The sequence below is a fragment of the Biomphalaria glabrata genome, chromosome 1 (genome assembly GCF_947242115.1).
Source record: "Biomphalaria glabrata chromosome 1, xgBioGlab47.1, whole genome shotgun sequence".
Taxonomy (NCBI): domain Eukaryota; kingdom Metazoa; phylum Mollusca; class Gastropoda; family Planorbidae; genus Biomphalaria; species Biomphalaria glabrata.
The window spans coordinates 4,218,584-4,241,472 of record NC_074711.1 but is presented as its reverse complement, the minus strand read 5'-3'; the positions used below and the strand labels follow the sequence as shown (position 1 = coordinate 4,241,472).

At 36.2% G+C, this 22,889-nt stretch overlaps 1 protein-coding gene across 9 annotated transcripts in view; it reads left to right on the top strand.

Annotated features, from left to right (window-relative positions):
* LOC106079854 (cGMP-specific 3',5'-cyclic phosphodiesterase-like) overlaps positions 1–22,889 on the top strand; it is a 133,514-nt gene that overhangs the window by 49,551 nt on the left and 61,074 nt on the right. For all 9 annotated transcript variants that reach the window (XM_056013258.1, XM_056013134.1, XM_056013316.1 and 6 more), the window contains exons 2-5: positions 3,173–3,861; positions 17,421–17,645; positions 18,872–19,030; positions 21,063–21,152. In XM_056013258.1, coding sequence (XP_055869233.1) covers positions 3,391–3,861; positions 17,421–17,645; positions 18,872–19,030; positions 21,063–21,152 — 945 coding nt within the window. In that variant the 5' untranslated portion in view covers positions 3,173–3,390. The remainder of the gene's footprint in view (positions 1–3,172; positions 3,862–17,420; positions 17,646–18,871; positions 19,031–21,062; positions 21,153–22,889) is intronic.

Sequence of the window (22,889 nt, the reverse complement as noted above, 5' to 3'; positions counted from 1 at the left end):
CTGTAGCGATTAGTAACAAGAACGGAGCGGTACAAAAACTCGTTCTTACCTCATTCGGTCAGACTCTATCACCGCCACTCATTGATCAGGGAACATGAAATGCACCAAGATACCTGTGTGTAGTGGCTGAATGAACTCTTTATGTTGTGTCTGTTGTATTTATGTGTATGTTTCTGTTGTGTTGTCTTTATATGAGAAAAGAGTCCTTGTAATCACAACAAATTTCCGTAAGGATCAATAAAGCAGTCTTAGTCTTAGTCTTCACCTCTAGATATTTCCTAAATTTTAGGATTGTGTCTGTATCTATGTAGGCTATTTATATACATTAAATCTGTTTGACCAATCTTGAAACTTGGCGGGAATATTTCTTAGTTCAACACGGAGGCAGAAGGCTACGTTAATTTTGTGCTGGGGACACCAATAGTTCGTTGCCACGTCACAGGTCTGACGTATATGACAATAGGTCTGTGTTCAGGCTAAGACTACTAGTCTCGTTAGAACTCTGCGCCACCTCCCGGAAGTCTAAAACGAGTTGTATACTTTCAGTTTAATCGGGTAGAATCAACTTTAGCAACGCCGGGTGTATCTGCCTGGTCCCTGGTTGCTGTATCTGTTTAGTTAACTCTAAAGCAAGGTTGGTGTTGTGGTATGATGGTATCCGTGGGGGGGGGGGGGTTGAAAGGGGTTGGCATTGTTAAAAGTTAGAGTAGGGGGGAGGGAAATGAATTCGTCAAGACAGAGAGTATGTATGAATCAAAATAAGCATGGAGGATCACAAAAACTGAATGTGGAGGTCAAAGCAAGAACGTGGCGAGTTGATTAGTGTCACAACATGCAGATGGTATGACGTGTTGTTATGCCGGGGATTTTACTTGAATTCAATAATTAACAATAAATGACGATCTAGAATCACAATTAACGATTCTTTGATAAAACAAAACTCTGAAACTTTATTTAAATACAACGTAAGTACAGTTTATGTACAAATTACAAATCAATGAGCATGAAACATATTACAAAGGCTTTTCAAACAGAGCTCTTAGAAACGTGACTGTCTACAAGGACATTATTTTATCGACTCACGTTACTTTCTTACTCCCCGCCAATTCTCTGGCGCTAACTCTTTTCAAAAAATGTCTTTGTTTAATTTCAAATCAACCAATAGATTTCAGACATACTAATCACGTCCCTTGGGTAAATCCTGACGTGATGTCAAGTGTCTAAATTTGAGGGGTAAATCCCGAGGCTCATGTCGAGGGCTTATATTTTCTTTTAAAAGTGAAATGTACAAACAATTCTATAATGTAATCTGTGACATATTACCCCCCCCCCTCCATTTAGCATTTGTATGGTAATGGAAATGCTCATATGTATTAAAATTATTTAAATATACACAAAATACCATACATGAAATTATAGAAAAATGGTTGAGGTAACATATGACAAAATAAAGTCAACTTGGAGATAAAAAAATATGTAAATGCAGTGAATAAAATTATTGATGACTTTGAACACCTGTTTCACTATTCAAGTGGTTATGAAAATGAGACAATGCTTGTCATGAACAATATCAAAAGTTGTACAAAGCATAATACTTGGATAAATTAAATCTTGAATTGAATGAGTTACTTCTCTTCATGGTGCTTCATGATAATATTAAAATATGACATTATAACTCATTTGGTTAGTACTAATGTGAAAATGTGTACATGGAAAAATATATTGCATATGAAAAATTGACATAGAAAAAAAATGATGTATACATGACAATCTTCTGAAAAAATAATACTCAATGTGAAATAAATCTCAATATGTGTGAAGCAATGAAAAATTCCAATTATATGTCATGTATCTGTACTATTATAATAGGATATATGCAATAATATTCGACCTGGAATAAAATACCTGAAATAAAATGCTCATGATTTAAAAATTAAAATGTCTGATGCATGTCATATGCAAAGATACTGAAACATAATAAACAAAGTATCTTGAATGAGTGACTTTCCTCAGTGGGTTGCTTGGTGCTGAAATAAATACAACATCTGATATAGAACTCCTGTGGAAAAAATGAGTAGACAAATTAATTGATTAAGTACAACTGAATACTGTTCTTCCTTGACGAGTATGAATGATAATGGATCAAGTGGCACTAAATATGCTATAGTACATATGTAGAGTAGAAATGTAAAGTTCGGAACCTTTCTGAATTGCCGACATGGATGTGCATGTGCGTTTTCTAAACTTGAAGAAAAGGTCTTTCAGTTTATGAAGCTGTTGTCTCCATGTCATAATGATCTCACAGATAATGTCTGATTGAACCGCGTTTGAGTTTGGTAAAAATAAGAACTGTCCGAAACCAAAACTCAATTTTCTGGTTGATGAACTTTGACGCTGTAGAACAATGGTAGCAGAATGCTTTGCATTAGAATGTTCAATAGAGCAATGACTGAACATGTCTGAGTTCAATCGGTCAATACAGCAATGTTGAAGAAGTTCATTTGTTCCTTTCTGAAGAAAAGTTGCCCCTTGAGTACAAGGAGGATGAAACTTGGTGTTGTCAATGTTGTTGCTCTCTGAGTTGCTTTCAAATTGCAGTACTGGAAATGTTTCAGAAACACCGGTAAAGAAATCTGCATGGTCTGGAAACACTTTAGTGTCCTTCACTTTCTGTAGTGCTATGTCATTCAGAGTGATAACCTTGGGAATGTCAATGTTATTTGATGTTGGTAATGAAACATCTATCTCAGGAATGGGTGTTGATGATGTTTCTTCTTCCTCAGGAATAGTTGCTAAGCTTGTAAAATGTTCATCTTCCCGAGGCTCATGTCGAGGGCTTATATTTTCTTTTAAAAGTGAAATGTACAAACAATTCTATAATGTAATCTGTGACAATTAGAAAAATCTTGGATTTATTGCAGGATTCTTTAATTTCGTACAAAAACAAAAGGCCTATAAAATTGTGTTGTTTTTATTTTTTCAAATGGCTGAGAAGGATATTTATGATATAAAAAAAATACTTGCGCGGGCTGTAGTTTGCCGAGTTTCGAAGACACATATAAACAAATGCATATGTATTCAACGTCTTCCAAGTTTGTGCTTCTAGGATAATTTGTAGCTTTGTTTTATACATATTGTAGATGGATTAATGGCACTTTTTATATTTCCTCAGATGAAGATGATCTGCAGATGACGTCATCGCGTGACGTCACAGGGAAGACTTTCAGCTGGAATCCTTGCCGGTTTGGCTGTAGATCATCTAGCGAGAAAGTCTTCAGATTGTGACCAAGTAGTTCTCTTCACGCGTTTTACTTTCAGCCTTTGGGATAAACTAAACTGTTTGTTTTTTTTTAGAAGCGACAAAATTGTCGAAATTCTGGTCAGTTGGCCATGACTACCATAACAGAAGACGACGTTGACCAGTACCTCAGAGAGCATCCTCAGTTTCTGGCTACCTGGCTCTTGGAAAACGCAGACGATGACACGCTGCGCGTGGTGGCCAGGAAGTTTAAACAAGACGCGCTCTCCCAGTTCACACACCAAAATGGACAGGCTGGCAAATCCATGCCGGCCGTTGAGGAAAAAGAATCGACGGGTTCCCTGTCCGAAGACTCAATGACCATTGAACCGAACGAGGACAGAAATCTGCAGACGTACCGAACTTTCTCGAAAGTGGGCCGGAACTCCATCACAAGCATGATCTTCCGGAAATATCTGGACGGCGACCGGACACGTCGCTCGAGCGTGAAGAAAGATCTGGATGACTTGAAAAGGATGTCCGAGGAGGAGCTCTTCATGGAGCTCATTCGAGACATCGCCAGCGAGCTGGACGTCAACGTTCTATGTCATAAAATATTACAGGTAGGTTGTTCTATCTACCGCTTAGCCCGTGCACTTTCTATTTCTAGACACAGGTGTAAATTTTTTTTTCAATTAAGGGAAAGAAACGGGGTGGGCTTGGCTTCCGAGCCTGGCGTCCTGGATTTGAATCTCGGTGAAGACTGGGATTTCTAATTTCGGAATTTTTAGGGCACCCCTGAGTTCACCCAACAATAGAATATGCATCCTCTGTTTGGGACCCCCCCCCCCAACTAAAGAAAACATAAAGAAACTGGAAACAGACACAAAATAGAGCAGTGTGATTCATAACATTTGACTAGAGTAACACCTTTTGTAAAATCACTCAATTTAGAAAGCCATTAGGAGAGAAGACTCAAAAGTAAATAGCAATTATACCTAAAACACTGATCCATAATCTTCAAATACAAAAAGAAAATTTAATAAAATACTCAGAAAGACACAAAAATAAAGGCACATTCCTCATCCCATATGCTAGGACAAATTCGTACAAATACTCATTTTTCCCTAGTGCTATTAGAGCATGGAATGGGTTGCCTGAGCTAGCCAGGAAAACCTGTGACTTGGCAGAATTTAAGTCATTGGTTAATATGCATGACTGAATGCATAACGCGTTGGACGTAATCATCTTCTTTTTTGAAGTAACGTCTGTATTATATAAGATAAGATAAGATAACTCTGATGGGTACTCGACATTAGCTGGGAAAAAGTAAAGGCGGCTGGCCACGTAACACAGTTGGCTAAAGAAGCAGACGACCTCAACACCATCTGTACTATAGATCGCAAGGTCTGAAAGGGGAACCTTTTTAACGGAAAGAAATTACATTGACCTGACAGAAAATTGCAAAGCGCAGGATAATTCGTGAGGACATTGGCGAATCGCTTGGCATTAGAAAAAAGACTTAGCGTTTGTCTCTATTACTTCCTTCTATGACTGTTAGGGTCTCCTCAATCTAATATTCTACAGGCACCATTAACAAGGGATAGATAGTATAGCTCAGAGAAGAAATGGATGAATATTTTACAAGGTTTGCGTCTCGGTGAAAATATTTCATTGCAATGTGTGTCATTTAGAACGAGACAGCCAGAAAGTTATTTTTTTAAACAGGCGCGGCTTTTATTTTAAAGTCTTACAATAAAAAATGTATTGATATGAAGCTTGGGTGGACAGAAAGTTCTTTGTAACAGTTCATGTTACTATCTAGAAATCTATGTTGACCAGGTAATGACGCTAAAGCTTAGCGTCTGAAAACGCTTGTCTTTCTATGGACAAACATTTACAACTATGTATACTTACACACGGAGGCGCGGTGGCTGAGCGGTAAAGCGCTTGGCTTCCGAACAGGGGCCCGGGGTTCGAATCCTAGTGAAGACTAGGATTTTTAATTTCGGGATCTTCAGGCGCCTCTGAGTCCACCCAGCTGAAATGGGTACCTGACATTAGTTAGGGAAAAGTAAAGATCGTTGTGCTGGCCACAAAACACCCTCCTTAACCGTAGGCCACAGAAACAGATCATCTGCCCTATAGACCACAAGGTCTGAAAAGGGGAACTTTACTTTACTTTTTTTATACTTACACACGCTTCCCAGTAGTCACACACACACACACACACACATCCAGTAGTCATACACACACTCAAACCTCATAGCAAATAACCTCACACACACACACACTTCACACTCACAAGTCACACACTCTAAACATAGACACACTCAACACAACACTTACAGACTTATTACTTACATACTTAACACGTATAGCACCCACATTCATGATACGTTTACGCCAAGCTTAAAAAAAAAAATTACATCCCATATATAAGAGGGTCGAAAATTTAAAAAAAAGTCTTTAAAAAAAATTGCCCCTCCCCCGTAGGGCGGTAACAAATGTTTACCTTAGAAATGTCACATTCGCTTGTTATTTAACTCATCGACACTGCATCTCTAAATTTAGCTCGTCTATTTCTGGGGCTCACCTTAACTCTGTCAATAAGCTGTCTTTCCACGAGTACATCTGTCACGGTCAATTGACTTTTTCTTAAACTGAACGTACCTAATTGCACGCGTCTCGCGCATTGATCGTCAGGGCTCGGCTTCGTTATCTGTCCATTTTCTAATTAATGGTGGATTCCAATCAAACTCTAGGGATACACTACAGATACATTTTTGATTTGAAAGGAGTTTTTTTTTTTTTTTTCGCCCTACTTGGTTCCGATAAAGGGCAACAACTTATTGTAAATTATTGCTGAGTTTACTGAGTTAGTTGGTGGCAGTGTGGTAACACTTTAGAAACTGTCTTAATGACCTCGAGTTTGAATCCTGATCGAAGATTATATTTTAATTGTTTGTTTTTTTTTGTTTTTTTTTGCTGACGTTCTATGCCCACCCTGATCTAAAATATATGTGACAACTGTATGACATCTATAAGATAACAATATAACATCTATATGACAACTGTATGACTTCTAGAAGATAACAATTTGACATCTATATGACAATTATATGACAACTATGACATATTCTTATCATATATGTGATATTTATGTGAAAAAGATGTTTTTCATTGGCAGATACGTATTTATTCGACATCACTTACGAGCAAATGACATCAGTTGTTGACGATAAATCATCTCTATTGCACAAACGACCTCTGTTGTAATGAGAAATCTTGCAAGTGTATTTTAAGACGTTGGATCGTAGTGCTAGTCCTTCCCATTAGTTGCAAAGTTTTGTTTCACTAACTTTAAATATTTGAATATTTAGGTCAACTTTTTGATAAATTCCCATGCCTATGCTATATTAATTTATAAATTGGCCATGCGTTAGTAGAACTGATGGGGGAGGGTTTAAATGTAAATACATGGAATGATGGATAGTCCTCCCTTCAGACATTGCGACCTATAAGGCAGAAGGTTTAAAGGTCATCTGTGGGCCCACGGTTAACGAGGGTGTGTCATGTGGTCATCACAGCGACCAACCGCCTTTACTTTTCCCCAACTAATGTCAGGTACCCATTAGAGCTGGGTGAACCCAGAGGAGCCCTTAAGATCCCGACATTAACAATCCCAGTCTTCACCATGATTTGAACCCGGGACCTCTCGGTTCGGAAGCCAAGTGCTTTACCACTCAACCATCGCGCCCCCCTTAGATGATGGATAAAGAAGTATAATAACCGTGTCTGTTTCGTTCTATTGAGGTTAAAAAGAAAGTGTACGATATACACGATTAACTAATTAATCTTAATCTTTATCCACCTTGTTTTGAGAGCCCGCAAGACCTCTACCACGTTTCTTATTTAGACGCCAAATATTGATTGCGTCATTCTAAATTGATTCTTTTAACTGCATCCTTGAGTTTCCCTTTCAGACCTTGCGATCTACAGGGCAGATGATGTTAAGGCCATCCATTCCTTTTAGCCAACGAGTAGAGTGGCCAGCACAGCGACCAACCGTCTTTACTTTCTCCAACTAATGTCCGGTACCCATTACAGTTGGGCACCCTAAAAATCACAAAAGTCAAAATCTCCGGTTTCACCGAGATTCGAACCCAGGGTCTCAGGTTCGAAAGACAAGAACCTAACCACTCAGCCACCGCCCCCCCCCCATCAATCTGCACTTTGAATGCTCTTCCTAAATAGCCTCATCAAGTGGGCACGTGGAGTTGATGTTTTAAAACGTTTGAGCATGTGGTAACGTGAATGACGCAAGAAATGAGTGACTATTTTAGTAGACAAATGATCCCCACGGTCGGAAATGTGAAGTCTCCCCTTCTCTCTCTGTAACCAAAAAAAGTAATTACGCCCCTGCAATGAAATGTAAATCAACATTATTTTTTTTTAATTTGTTTTCCTGAACTCCGTTATTGTCTAAGAATAGCTCATATTTTATACTTAATGTCAATCTGATATTGAAGGAACAAAATGAAATGGTTGCTATGGTAACAGTTGCACTCTTAAATTAAAAAAAAATCGTTAAAACATTTCTTTATTTTGTCTTAGCAAACTATTTTTTTCTAAAAGAAAAAAAAAAAAAAAAAAAGTATAGAAATAGGAAAATAATCTTTGTATGACAAATATTTGTTTCATTAATAGTGCACTTTCTCTTTGTCATACTTTTTTAACCTTGAAATAACTTTAACAATGCCTTAAAATAGTACTATAAAAATTAGATAATAGAAATGTCTTCTAATTAAAAGAAATCACTAACAAAAAAAAAAAAAAGACATTACAAAGAAATCAAAGAAATGTTTCATTATGAAGCCTAGGCCTAAGAGCTAAAATATTTTTTTGTGAAAAATCCTATACATGGGATATACCTAGATAAACCTAGGTTAATATAACTTGAAGTAACAAGGTATAACTTTCTCCCAGATAAACCCATTTCCTCCTAGATAGGGACAGAGCGCTCTAATCACGCTTCTAGCATGAGGGATGAGGTCTACAAGAGTATATTTTAAAAGAAAAATCAAGGACATTTACGTTTCATGTAAAAAATGCATTATTTGTTGAAAATTATTATCATAAAACTGCGGGTTGCTCAGTACTAATTAGATTTTAGTCTATGGCAGACAAAGCTTTCTTTTCCAGACAAGGCTAGATCATCTGTTTGGGATCCCTCGACTTAAGAAAGCATTGAAAAACTAGAACAAACACAAAACAAACACAAAACAAACACAAAACAAACACAAAACAAACACAAAACAAACACAAAACACAAAAACACAAAACAAACACAAAACACAAAAACACAAAACAAACACAAAACAAACACAAAACACAAAAACACAAAACAAACACAAAACAGAGCATTAAGATTTAAAATAAACAAATATTCCGATTAGATTAAAGTTACACCATAAGTAAAAATCACTAAACTTAGAGACACTTCAGACAGTAGAATAAAAAGTAAAGCAGCTATAATACATAAAACACAAAACCATAATTTACAAATAGAAAAACAAAACTTAATGAACTACTCAGAAAGACACAAAGATAGAGGCACATTTCTTATTCCTTACGCTAGAACAAATTTGTACAAGTGCTACTTCTTCCCTAGTGCAATAGACGATGGTATGGGTTGCCTGAATCAGCCAGGAAAACTATCGACTTGGCATAGTTTAAGTCATTAAAATTCACATGCATGAATAGATTGAGACATGAAATGCCTAGGTCGTAATTATCTTATTTTTGAAGTTATATATATATATAAGATAAGATAAGATGATAAGAAGATAAGATAAGACTTAAACATCCTGATGTGTGCATTTCTCAGTGTCAAGAGCTACAGAACAGATAGTCACTATTAGGGACATCTCTATCGTTATAGACAAGACTGGACCATCCTGATGTGTGCATTGCTTAGTGCCAAAAGCTACAGAACAGATATTTAGTGACAGTCTCTACGACGGACAGCTCTATCGTTATAGACAAGACTGGACCATCCTAATTACTTTCTCTCACTGCCTTGTGTCAACGGTCAGAGAAAATAATCCCTTCGTTACGTCGCTACCAAACAGACACGCCCCCCCCCCTCTTCCCTGGTAGCCTGTCATCTGTTATGGAGAAAAATATTCCTTCCGCCCCACCTCACCCACTTTTCTGATCAAATAGATAAAAGTTCAAAGAGATTTATTGATCACTTGGTAATATCGCTCCGTCTCTGTTGTGTGGTTTACGTATTCCATTAAATGATATAATTTATAGTAATTTTCTAGAGTTCTATGTTTAGCTAGAATCTCAGGTCCTTGTATAAACGTCGATTGAATCCTTGTATTCTGTTATGGCTCTATGTTTAGCTAGAAAATCAGGTCCTTGTATAATCGTAGCTTGAATCCTTGTATTCTGTTATGGCTCTATGTTTAGTTAGAATCTCAGGTCCTTGTATAAACATAACTTGAATCCTTGTATTCTGTTATGGCTCTATGTTTAGTTAGAATCTCAGGTCCTTGTACAAACATAACTTGAATCCTTGTATTCTGTTATGGGTCTATGTTTAGTTAGAATCTCAGGCCCTTGTATAAACGTCGCTTGAATCCTTGTATTCTGTTATGGCTCTATGTTTAGCTAGAATCTCAGGTCCTTGTATAAACATAACTTGAATCCTTGTATTCTGTTATGGGTCTATGTTTAGCTAGAATCTAAGGTCCTTGTATAAATGTAGTTTGAATCCTTGTATTCTGTTATGGCTCTATGTTTAACTAGAATCTCAGGTCCTTGTATAAGCGTAGCTTGAATCCTTGTATTCTGTTATGGCTCTATGTTTAGCTAGAATCTCAGGTCCTTGTATAATCGTAGCTTGAATCCTTGTATTCTGTTATGGCTCTATGTTTAGCTAGAATCTCAGGTCCTTGTATAATCGTAGCTTGAATCCTTGTATTCTGTTATGGCTCTATGTTTAGTTAGAATCTCAGGTCCTTGTATAAACATAACTTGAATCCTTGTATTCTGTTATGGCTCTATGTTTAGTTAGAATCTCAGGTCCTTGTACAAACATAACTTGAATCCTTGTATTCTGTTATGGGTCTATGTTTAGTTAGAATCTCAGGCCCTTGTATAAACGTCGCTTGAATCCTTGTATTCTGTTATGGGTCTATGTTTAGCTAGAATCTAAGGTCCTTGTATAAATGTAGTTTGAATCCTTGTATTCTGTTATGTCTCTATGTTTAGCTGGAATCTCAGGTCCTTGTATAAGTGTAGCTTGAATCCTTGTATTCTGTTATGTCTCTATGTTTAGCTAGAATCTCAGGTCCTTGTATAATCGTAGCTTGAATCCTTGTATTCTGTTATGGCTCTATGTTTAGCTAGAATCTCAGGTCCTTGTATAAATGTAGTTTGAATCCTTGTATTCTGTTATGGCTCTATGTTTAGTTAGAATCTCAGGTCCTTGTATAAACGTCGCTTTAATCCTTTTATTCTGTTATGGCTCTATGTTTAGTTAGAATCTCAGGTCCTTGTATAAACATAACTTGAATCCTTGTATTGTTATGGCTCTATGTTTAGCTAGAATCTCAGGTCCTTGTATAAACGTCGCTTGAATCCTTGTATTGTTATGGCTCTATGTTTAGTTAGAATCTCAGGTCCTTGTATAAACATAACTTGAATCCTTTTATTCTGTTATGGCTCTATGTTTAGTTAGAATCTCAGGTCCTTGTATAAACATAACTTGAATCCTTGTATTGTTATGGCTCTATGTTTAGTTAGAAACTCAGGTCCTTGTATAAACGTCGATTGAATCCTTGTATTCTGTTATGGGTCTATGTTTAGTTAGAATCTCATGTCCTTGTATAAACATAACTTGAATCCTTGTATTCTGTTATGGGTCTATGTTTAGTTAGAATCTCATGTCCTTGTATAAACGTGGCTTGAATCCTTGTATTCTGTTATGGGTCTATGTTTAGTTAGAATCTCAGGTCCTTGTATAAGTGTAGCTTGAATCCTTGTATCCTGTTATGGGTCTATGTTTAGCTAGAATCTCAGGTCCTTGTATAAACGTGGCTTGAATCATTGCATTCTGTTATGGCTCTATGTTTAGTTAGAATCTCAGGTCCTTGTATAAACATAACTTGAATCCTTGTATTCTGTTATGGGTCTATGTTTAGTTAGAATCTCATGTCCTTGTATAAACGTCGATTGAATCCTTGTACTCTGTTATGGGTCTATGTTTAGCTAGAATCTCAGGTCCTTGTATAAACGTGGCTTGAATCCTTGTATTCTGTTATGGCTCTATGTTTAGTTAGAATCTCAGGTCCTTGTATAAACATAACTTGAATCCTTGTATTGTTATGGCTCTATGTTTAGTTAGAAACTCAGGTCCTTGTATAAACATAACTTGAATCCTTGTATTCTGTTATGGGTCTATGTTTAGTTAGAATCTCATGTCCTTGTATAAACGTCGATTGAATCCTTGTACTCTGTTATGGGTCTATGTTTAGCTAGAATCTCAGGTCCTTGTATAAACGTGGCTTGAATCCTTGTATTCTGTTATGGCTCTATGTTTAGCTAGAATCTCAGGTCGTTGTATAATCGTAGCTTGAATCCTTGTATTCTGTTATGGGTCTATGTTTAGTTGGAATCTCAGGTCCTGTATAAACATAACTTGAATCCTTGTATTCTGTTATGGCTCTATGTTTAGCTAGAATCTTAGGTCCTTGTATAAACGTCGATTGAATCATTGTATTCTGTTATGGCTCTAGGTTTAGTTAGAATCTCAGGTTCTTGTATCAACGTAGTTTTAATCAATGATATGTACTTTTCAAGGACATATTCTTATATGCTTACGAATCTTGGACGCTGACTGCAGATCTCGAGAAGAGGATCTTAGCACTGAAACTAAGGTGCTACAGAAAGATCTTAGGTGTCACTTACAAAGACCGTAACACAAATGAAGAGATTATAAACAGGATTAATACAGAAATTGGACCCCACGATGACCTGCTAATCACTGTCAAAAAAAAAGTAAGCTCAAACTCTATAGTCACACCACAATGTCCTCATGGTTCGCAAAGACCTTCCTTCAGAGTACAGTACCAGGAAAAAGAAGAGTGAGACACCATCAAAGAACAGACAGGCCTGTCAGTGAATGAAAGGACAGAGAGGAATGGAGAAAGACGGTTGACAGATCTTGTGTGGTGCCCCAACGGTCCAACAGAATAAGTGATAGGTGAAGGGGATATAATGTATACTGGTTTGGCCGTATATAAAGTTTAGAAACTCAATTTCTTGTTCTAGTATTGTGGCTAGTTAGATTCAAAGTTCCTTGTCTGCAGTTTTTATCTGAAATTATGGTTAGAATTTAAGCTCCACGCTTATATTTATGGCTGTAAGCAATGACGTAGGTAGGGTGGTGGAGGAAGTCCTAATTCAAAAGTCCCCCAGGGCCCCCACTTCTCTAAAAAATTTAGTTCTTCGCTTGGGGCCCCACCAATGGAGGTCCCTATGCTGCCTAGTTTTCCTATGCTTAAGGCCGGCACTGGAACCATTTTTTTTTTTAAATGTATGCCAATATTGCGAGATGTGTCTGCAGCAAATATCAATTCAAAACATTTTTTTTGGAAAAAGAGATCTTAAAACGTCACCGATAACGCGATTCTTCTGGGCTTTTTATGTAAGAACGGTCGGATTTCTGTCAAATGTCGAACATCGTTTTTGCTGACCCTATTTGTGACATTAAAAACTAAGACTATGAACTTACAACGATCGCGGCCTTGACAGACGCACGTGCGCTCTGTGTATGTATATGTACATATCGCATAGTAGTAATGTCTTTATTAGACTAACTTTTATCAGAGTATTTTTTTTTACTATGATGAACTGTGCGCTCTGGGCTACTACAGAATGCTCTTTGCATCCCGGATTGCAAGAAAATAACTTCAACATTGCCAAGTCCAATCCCTTTTGACTTTAAGCCTTGTTTGCATGTATTCTTTTGACTACGACAAAAAAATGTAGGGCGCTCCTGAGTCCACCCGACTCTAATGGGGAAAGTAAAGGGCGGTTGGTCTTTGTGCTGGTACCCTGCTCGTTAACCGATGGCCAAAGAAACAGATGACCTTGACATCAGCTGCCCTCTAGATCACTAAGTCTGAAGGGAAACTTTACATCCATTCTTCTAACTTCGAGAAATAGTAAGTTGTATACGCCAGGTGAATGAATTACTGAAGCTCAGAACACATAAGAAAACCTTTGATCCCGGAGCTTGTGGAGGTAGTGTGTTTGTGTGATTTGGGGGGGGGGAAAGGGCAGGGGAGGACTGGGTGTCAAAATAGGCCCGGGCATTTTAATACCATGCGGCCCACAAAATGTATATCATGATGGGCATCCAATCATACCAGTCCTCGAAATCATTATGTTAGGTTTGATAATGTATAGAAAACTGAAAGCATGCATACAGTGAACTCTATATCTTTATAAGAAATATAGGCCTTAAGTTGCTTTTTTTTTTAAATTGCTTAAAGTGTGGGCCCCAAAAGGTGGAGTCTTCTTGTAACACTGTCTATGGATGTAAGCTATTACATTATTTCGGAAAATGTGTTACATTAAATTAGTATTAGACTGTAGTGTAGAGTCTGTAAAAGATTTTTTTTTACATGACGCCAGAGGGCCCCTTTTATAAGAAACTATTATAAAACGTTTAACGATCTCATACGTGCAATAGTGGCATACTTGCGGCCCTTTCGGTGGCCCATTTGGGTACCAGCCCACCGGGCATTTGCCCATATAGCCAGTCCGCCCCTGGGGGGTGGGGTGTCAAATAAAACGAAGAAGTGCCAGTAGACAGAAGACATAGTGCTAGATAAACTGTTTAAGGTAGTGAAATATTGAAATGAGAGAGAGAGAGAGATGTAATCAGCTTTAATACAAGTTCTACATCGAAATTATGAAACTGCAAAATTAGCATTGAATGCAAGGTTGACTGTTGTAATGAAAATGAAAGAGATAGTTTATGAAAATATATATTTACAATAAAAGTATCTTGAAATAGGTTAAGGTGTTTATCAATTACATTTCTCCTTTATTGTAAATCAAAATTTAAAATATACATATTTCACAACTATAGAATTATATATATATATATATATATATATATATATATATATATATATATATATATATATATATATATATATATATATATATATATATATAATGCATGTGGAATTTGAAACAACAAAGATTTTAGGTTTATATTATAGAACAAGTTAGGTGCCCTTTATTTTCGACATTTCCGCCACTAGATCGCCTATTTCTAAGTCATTGGCAATGCTAGTGATAGGTCACAATAAACCAGCCTTAATATATTTGTATAATTCTAAGAGTTAAAGAGGTGGGGAGAGTGAGGAAAATGAAAATTAATTTTATATGGGTGCGGAAGGGAGCAAAGGGGGGGTTGGTTGTTTTGTTCTGTTTTGAATAAGAGAAGATGGAGAGACTAAACACTCAAAATATCTAGGTCAGTCTAGGTGTAATTATAAATGAAAAGTTAACTCAGAGAAATAATTTAAAAAAAAATCAAACAAAACATTAGGGCTTATTAAAAGAAATGTTTACAAATCAAACAAGAACATTAAACAAAAAAATGCTATTTGACTTTAGTTGGACCAATATTAGAATATGCATTCTCTGTTTGGGATCCCGCAACTCAAGAAAATATAAAGAAACTAGAACAAATACAAAATAGAGCGGCGAGATTTATAACAAACGAATATTTCAATTAGAATAACACCTTTAGTTAAATCACTAAATTTAGAAACACTTCAGGACAGAAGAATAAAAAGTAAAGTAGCTATAATACATAAACAACACTGAACCGTAATTTACTCATAGAAAAACAAAACTTAAATGAAATACTCAAAAAGACACAAAGATAGTGGTACATTTCTAATGCCATACGTTACGTCTGTAATATACAAGAAAAGATAGAGAAAGAGAAAGGTAGAGAAGATTGTGCTTCAAATGTTTTACAGACAACAGATTCATTGACAAATGGTTCTAAATCAACTGCTACACTGACAACTGTTTTTTTTAGTTTATTCAACTAATGGTTCTAAGTCAACTGTTTCACTGACAACTGTTGTTTTTTTTTAGTTTACTCAACAAATGGTTCTAAGTCAACTTTTTTACTGACAGTTTGCTCACGACAAATATTTCACGCGACAAATGGCTCACTGACAGTTAGCTCACGCCAAATATTTCACGCGACAAATGGCTCACTGACAGTTAGCTCACGCCAAATATTTCACGCAACAAATGGCTCATGACAAATATTTCACGCGACAAATGGCTCACTGACAGTTGACTCACGACAAATATTTCACGCGACAAATGGTTCACTGACAGTTGACTCACGACAAATATTTCACGCGACAAATGGCTCACTGACAGTTAGCTCACGGCAAATATTTCACGCAACAAATGGCTCACGACAAATATTTCACGCGACAAATGGTTCACTGACAGTTAGCTCACGACAAATATTTCACGCGACAAATGGTTCACTGACAGTTAGCTCACTCCAAATATTTCACGCGACAAATGGTTCACTGACAGTTAGCTCACGCCAAATATTTCACGCGACAAATGGTTCACTGACAGTTAGCTCACGCCAAATATTTCACGCGACAAATGGCTCACTGACAGTTGATTCCCCAACGAGCACATTGCTAATAATCTTCCTCGTACTTGTGAACGAAATTATATTCGTCTAGGGTGGAGGACACCACTGGTAAATGTTTGAGAAACACAGACTTAAGATATAGGTATAAAAATATAATACTGTCTGTGAGTTTCATTACGCAAGATATCCGAAATCTCTCGTTGTCCCAGTGTGTGTAATTTGTTTGATTAAAAATTGGTCTAGACATAGGCGAATATTCAAAATATTGGTTCCAATTATTGTTACTTTTTAAAACATAAACGTGGGGGAAAAAATGAACCGAGGAGGGAAGTAACTCCAATTTGTCTGGAGCTATTTGAGAGGCGTCGTTTATTTGTTTATCTGAAACTCGATTCGACAAATATGAGTTGATTTAATTTTGTAATTCTGAAACATTTAATGTAGTTACATCAAGTATCTGCCCCTCACCACGTGATTTAGTCTCATCCAATCAGGAATAAGTGCTTCGCGTGTAGGGATTTAAGTGCTCTGCGTTTGTTTGCCAGAAATGTTTATAAATGTGTGTGTGTGTGGTTGCTTGTATGTTTGAACTGTCAGTGTTTGAGTGGGTTGGTGACTGTGTCGCTGTGAACTATTTCCTCTGAAAGCGTGCTGAAGTATTTACTCAGTTAAATTAATTTCTTCATACAACTGTTCTGTGCACTTTCTTTTTTGGTTGGGGTATCTGGTCAAATGGTAGGATATCAATAAGACAGTCTCGAGTTTGAATCCCAGCAGACTTTGGCAGTTTAGGAAGTTCCTGAAACTTAACTCTCATCGGTACTTCACAATGATTTTGTTTGGCGTTGTGCTGGCAACGTGACACCCTCGTAAACAAAAGAAAGAAAAAAAAATCTACAAACTGCATATTGACAATTACGTCTAAAGAAAGTTCACTTTCCAGACCAACGTGGGAAGCGTGGTCGAGAGGCCAAGTGCACTTGGCTTGGCTACCTAGAAGGGGGCTCGAGGTTCGACACCCGACTCGGGCAGAGTTGTGTTTACTGAGCGCCTAAAGGCAGCACGGAAAACCGACTCCTAGATACCCCCTCCACCCCACTTGTCCACAAATGAGATTGGACCAAAAGCGATCTGAGCATGCTATAAGCATGAAAGTAGCGCTATATAAAAGCTATAATAATAATAAAAAAAAATATGTGAAGCTATTCTGAATATGAATTTTATTCGAACCGTAGTTCAACACACCGAACATAGGAGAAAATGAATTGGAATCGAGCCAAAATTTAACACATTAAAAAGCTGAGTCACTACCTGTCACAGTGATTCTCAAACGATGCTGTGACAGGCAGCCAATCTTGTTGTGTCCCTCAATCCCTCATCCTAATGTATATGTTTAAAACTAAAAAAAAAAATGACACTGATTTTCTTTTATCCCGCTTTTTATTTTTGCAGAATGTAAGTATACTGACCAACAGTGACCGCGGCAGTCTGTTCCTGGTCAGAGGCAGCAGAGACAATAAGTACCTTGTGTCCAAGCTGTTTGACGTCACAGAGTCCAGCACACTGGAACAGTCCATCCACACGGAGGCCAACGAGATTATCGTCCCTTTCGGCGTGGGCATAGCGGGAAATGTGGCTCTGTCTCGGGAACCAATCAACATAAAGGATGTCTACGCAGTAAGGGGAAATAATCTTACTTCCCGTGAAAGGTTTTTATGTCGGCCAAGAGCAGACAATTAGGCCTTCCCCCTGTATTGATAATGATATTTGTATAATCAATGTTTTAGAGGAGAAAAAAATATAAGTGGAAATAATAATTATATCCGGCAAACGGATTTTTTAAAAACAATATTTCTATTACAGCCAAATGGGATTTTGTTTTTTAATTACGTTTTTAAAATTAAAGACAGCTTGAGCAGCCATAATGTGTGTTCCGTGAGAAATTAGGCACTCTAAATTGTCCATGGCACGCATAAAGTCTATGACAATGCATAACACATATTTTATCGAAGTGATGGTCCATATAAAATCAAAGGGTAGATAACTTATTTAATTGTATTGTAATTTAAAAAAAATAATAATTTTTAAAAATGAAATTTAAAAAAACAATAGCAACAACAAATAAAGTTTATGTAACAAAATTGTATCAATTTAGCAAATAACGAATGTATTTGAAGTTATAGACGCCATGTTTTAAAAATTATGTTATCTTCGTTGCGAAACAACAAGTGGCTATAATCAAGTATAATCTAATGCAGACTGTAATGTGAATCCGATCACACTGCAAACTAATTTAACTCGGAATATATTTTCAGTGCGATCTTTTGCGTGAGATATACAGTTGTCTGACATAAGACTTTGCCCTCTATTACTTGGGCTATGGAGAGGGTTACTAAACGTCCGACAAAAGAAGGACATGCCCTCTTTTTTTAGGGCTACGTTCTTTCGGCAGGTGCTGAAAATGTCCGGATTTCACTCTGTTCTACACTCCTGTTAGTCTGTATTTATCCAACGAACTCAACTCTTTCAAAATTGTCTGGTTTAACCTCACTAAGTCGATCATAAATAATAATAAGAAGAAAGTTTTGTCCCTTTTATGGCCTCCTTTTTTTGTCCTTTTTATTCTCATGTGTCCTCATTTTGCCCCCTTTTTATCCTCTTTATTCCCATGTGTCCTCATTAAGTCCTCCTTTTGTTTTAGCCTGGTGTATGATTTTTGTTCCGCCTGTTCATCCTGGAATATATACCAATGGCTTAGAACGCCATGTCAAGAAATAATTATGTCACAAAACATGGTTTAGTCTCTATGAATAGAGTTGCATTAGGCATCGTGCTGCTTAAATTAAAGACATATTATCTCTGTATTTAGAAAATATGCATCGAAATGTCTTGTCGTCTGCTAGGACCCCAGGTTCAACCAGGAAGTGGATAAAAAGACCGGATACAGGACTCACAGCATCCTCTCCATGCCAATAGTCAATTTCGAAGGGGAGGTCATCGGAGTTGCTCAGATCATCAACAAAATTTCCGGAAACCATGAGTTCAGCAAACAGGACGAAGACGTAAGCCTAGTTATGTCCCTTAGAAAGATAGTCTTATTTAGATCATTTCAATACAATGCACATGCGATACTGACGTTAAAACTATTGTGCTCTAAAATTTCCATAGTGGCCATAATATATATTTCTATAATCGTATTCCTCAAAAAACAAACCCCCCCCCCAAAAAAAAAAAAAGAAAAGTAAAGTAGTAATGCATCCCATTCAGACCTTGCGAACTATAGATTTGTTCTACAGTTGTAAGCTTCTAAGTAACTATAGATTTGATCTACAGTTGTAAGCTTCTAAGTAACTATAGATTTGTTCTACAGTTGTAAGCTCCTAAGTAACTATAGATTTGTTCTACAGTTGTAAGCTTCTAAGTAACTATAGATTTAATCTACAGTTGTAAGCTTCTAAGTAACTATAGATTTGTTCTACAGTTGTAAGCTTCTAAGTAACTATAGATTTGTTCTACAGTTGTAAGCTTCTAAGTAACTATAGATTTGTTCTACAGTTGTAAGCTTCTAAGTAACTATAGATTTGTTCTACAGTTGTAAGCTTCTAAGTAACTATAGATTTGTTCTACAGTTGTAAGCTTCTAAGTAACTATAGATTTGTTCTACAGTTGTAATCTTCTAAGTAACTATAGATTTGTTCTACAGTTGTAAGCTTCTAAGTAACTATAGATTTGTTCTACAGTTGTAAGCTTCTAAGTAACTATAGATTTGTTCTACAGTTGTAAGCTTCTAAGTAAAGTGATATTGATTTTTTTGTCTTACTTAGTGTATGTAATTGTGAATGGTGGTCTAGTTATAAAAATAAATACTAGACAGCTAGTGTTCTTTGAACGAAATCAAGATATACAGCAACATTTTCTAATAAAACACCCTTTTTTTTCTGGAGCACTGAACAATATTCATTAATATGCTACAGGCAAAGTGCGAAATATGGCAGTGTATAGAATGCCTGAAATGTCCAGGCAGAGTAAGAAATAATTTCTCCATTTTCTACTTTGCTTAGACATTCCATACATTGACTACATATGCTTCAGGCAATGTGTTAAATGATGATTTAAAGTATTTTATTAATAGTATAATTTTCTCGGAATAATATTTGTATTCGCCTGTAACCTAAATAATTGAGTCTTGTTCTTTAAAGTGTGGAGTATGTTTAATTACGACTGTCTAAGTGTGTATATATTTATTTGTGTATTTGTACTAGGTCAAAAGTTGATATAAAATATGTTTCATATTGTGTTGTGTGATAGGTGAAAGACAATGAGTTTATTATGGAATCAAGGCAAATACGACTACTAAGAAGAAATCACTTGACTAGCTATTGATGGAAACATTAGTTAAGTTATCATGTTAAACAAGGTTACAGTGTCAAATATTGACACATATTTCACTATTGAAAAAAAAAGAATACGCTTATACCTGTAAATAATGTACTCGTCTTGAAATTGAACTTTATAATCAACTCTGTGGCTGTTTAAAAAAGGGAAATAATGTTTAAAATAATTATAATAAGGTCTTTTCTCATTTACATTACTATTTTTAAATAGGACTAGTTGATTCAAAGAATTATTTGATTATTTAAAAATCAAAATTACACTTAACATAGAATGCCTGGTCGTGCGGTTTGCGCGCTGGACTGTCGTTCGGATTTATCGACGGTCGAGGGTTCAAACCCTGCCCGCTCCCATCCCCCGTCGTCCTGCGGGAGGTTTGGACTAGGAAGTAAACTATCTTCAACTCTGAAGGAACATCCGAAACATGTAAAACAAACAAACAAATAAATACATTGGATACAAATGTATTTTTAGTCTTAAGAAATCGTGTTTACACAATCGTTTTTTTCCCCATTCATTTACATTTACTGTATAGATATCTTTCTAAATAAAACATTTTCTACTTTGCCTGACTCAGAATTTGTCGTTCTGTAAAATGCCTAGACAAATAACAAATAAACAAACATGTTACATTTCCTGCCTTTACTTTACTATTTTATTTGTGTTTTTTTATTTAATTTATTTGTGTTTTTTTTTCCCCAGCTGTTTCGCAAATATCTGACATTTTGTGGTATCGGTATCACCAATGCACAGCTCTTTGAGATGTCAGTGAATGAATTCAAGCGAAACCAGGTAATAAACTGGGGTCAAGCTTTACAGTGAACCCTAATCTCTGCTCCAACTGTTGAAGTCTTTTTTTTTTGTTTTTTGTGTGTGTGAGTGTTTTATTTTTATTTTCGTTGTTGTTAGTGTTTTGTTTTGTTTTTGTTGTTTTTTTTTGCTGTTGTCTTATGCGTGTGTGAGTGTTTTTTTGTTTTTTTTTAATTTCGTTGTTTTGTTTTGTTTGTTTGTTTGTTTTTCTATCTTTTGGACGGATCGCGCCAATGTTAATTTCGCTTTGATTGAACAGCCCTATGGAGAAGTGAACAGTTCAGATCTGCTTTATCTGTGAACTTTTATCTCCTAATCCTTTCTATAGGCACCCAATTCCGTGCAAATGCTTGGACAGTGCAGTCTGCTGGATTCCAAAGTGGAGCCTCGTTTTATTTCCTGCCCTGATTTAAATGCTTCCGGTAGAAAACAAGAGAAGATAACTACACGTTGTCTTTTTTTTTCTCTGTGTTTTTTTTATCCAGCATTTCACGGCACGCCAGTGGCCCATCGAACTGGACATTGTGGAGAGTTAATGTCCCATGGCCAACTGTTCATCCTTGATCTAGGCCAGGAGTGAACTCTGGGCTTCTGAAAAGGCTCGCGAACTGAGGAGATAATGCTATTTGATTTATTTTGGTCTGAGCTTCTAGTTGAGATGTACAGCCAAGTAAATTTCTTTCATTTCGTGATGGAGCTCAAAAGAGATCCAACAAAAATTAAAAGTACTTCTATAGATCCAAGACATTGTATGAAAGTTTCAAATAGAAACTACCTAGACTTATGTTTTCACTTCTATAGATCCAAGACATTGTATGAAAGTTTCAAATAGAAACTACCTAGACTTATGTTTTCACTTCTATAGATCCAAGCCATTGTATGAAAGTTTCAAATAGAAACTACCTAGACTTATGTTTTCACTTCTATAGATCCAAGACATTGTATGAAAGTTTCAAATAGAAACTACCTAGACTTATGTTTTCACTTCTATAGATCCAAGCCATTGTATGAAAGTTTCAAATAGAAACTACCTAGACTTATGTTTTCACTTCTATAGATCCAAGTCATTGTATGAAAGTTTCAAATAGAAACTACCTAGACTTATGTTTTCACTTCTATAGATCCAAGACATTGTATGAAAGTTTCAAATAGAAACTACCTAGACTTATGTTTTCACTTCTATAGATCCAAGACATTGTATGAAAGTTTCAAATAGAAACTACCTAGACTTATGTTTTAACTTCTATAGATCCAAGCCATTGTATGAAAGTTTCAAATAGAAACTACCTAGACTTATGTTTTAACTTCTATAGATCCAAGCCATTGTATGAAAGTTTCAAATAGAAACTACCTAGACTTATGTTTTAACTTCTATAGATCCAAGCCATTGTATGAAAGTTTCAAATAGAAACTACCTAGACTTATGTTTTAACTTCTATAGATCCAAGCCATTGTATGAAAGTTTCAAATAGAAACTACCTAGACTTATGTTTTAACTTCTATAGATCCAAGCCATTGTATGAAAGTTTCAAATAGAAACTACCTAGACTTATGTTTTAACTTCTATAGATCCAAGCCATTGTATGAAAGTTTCAAATAGAAACTACCTAGACTTATGTTTTAACTTCTATAGATCCAAGCCATTGTATGAAAGTTTCAAATAGAAACTACCTAGACTTATGTTTTAACTTCTATAGATCCAAGCCATTGTATGAAAGT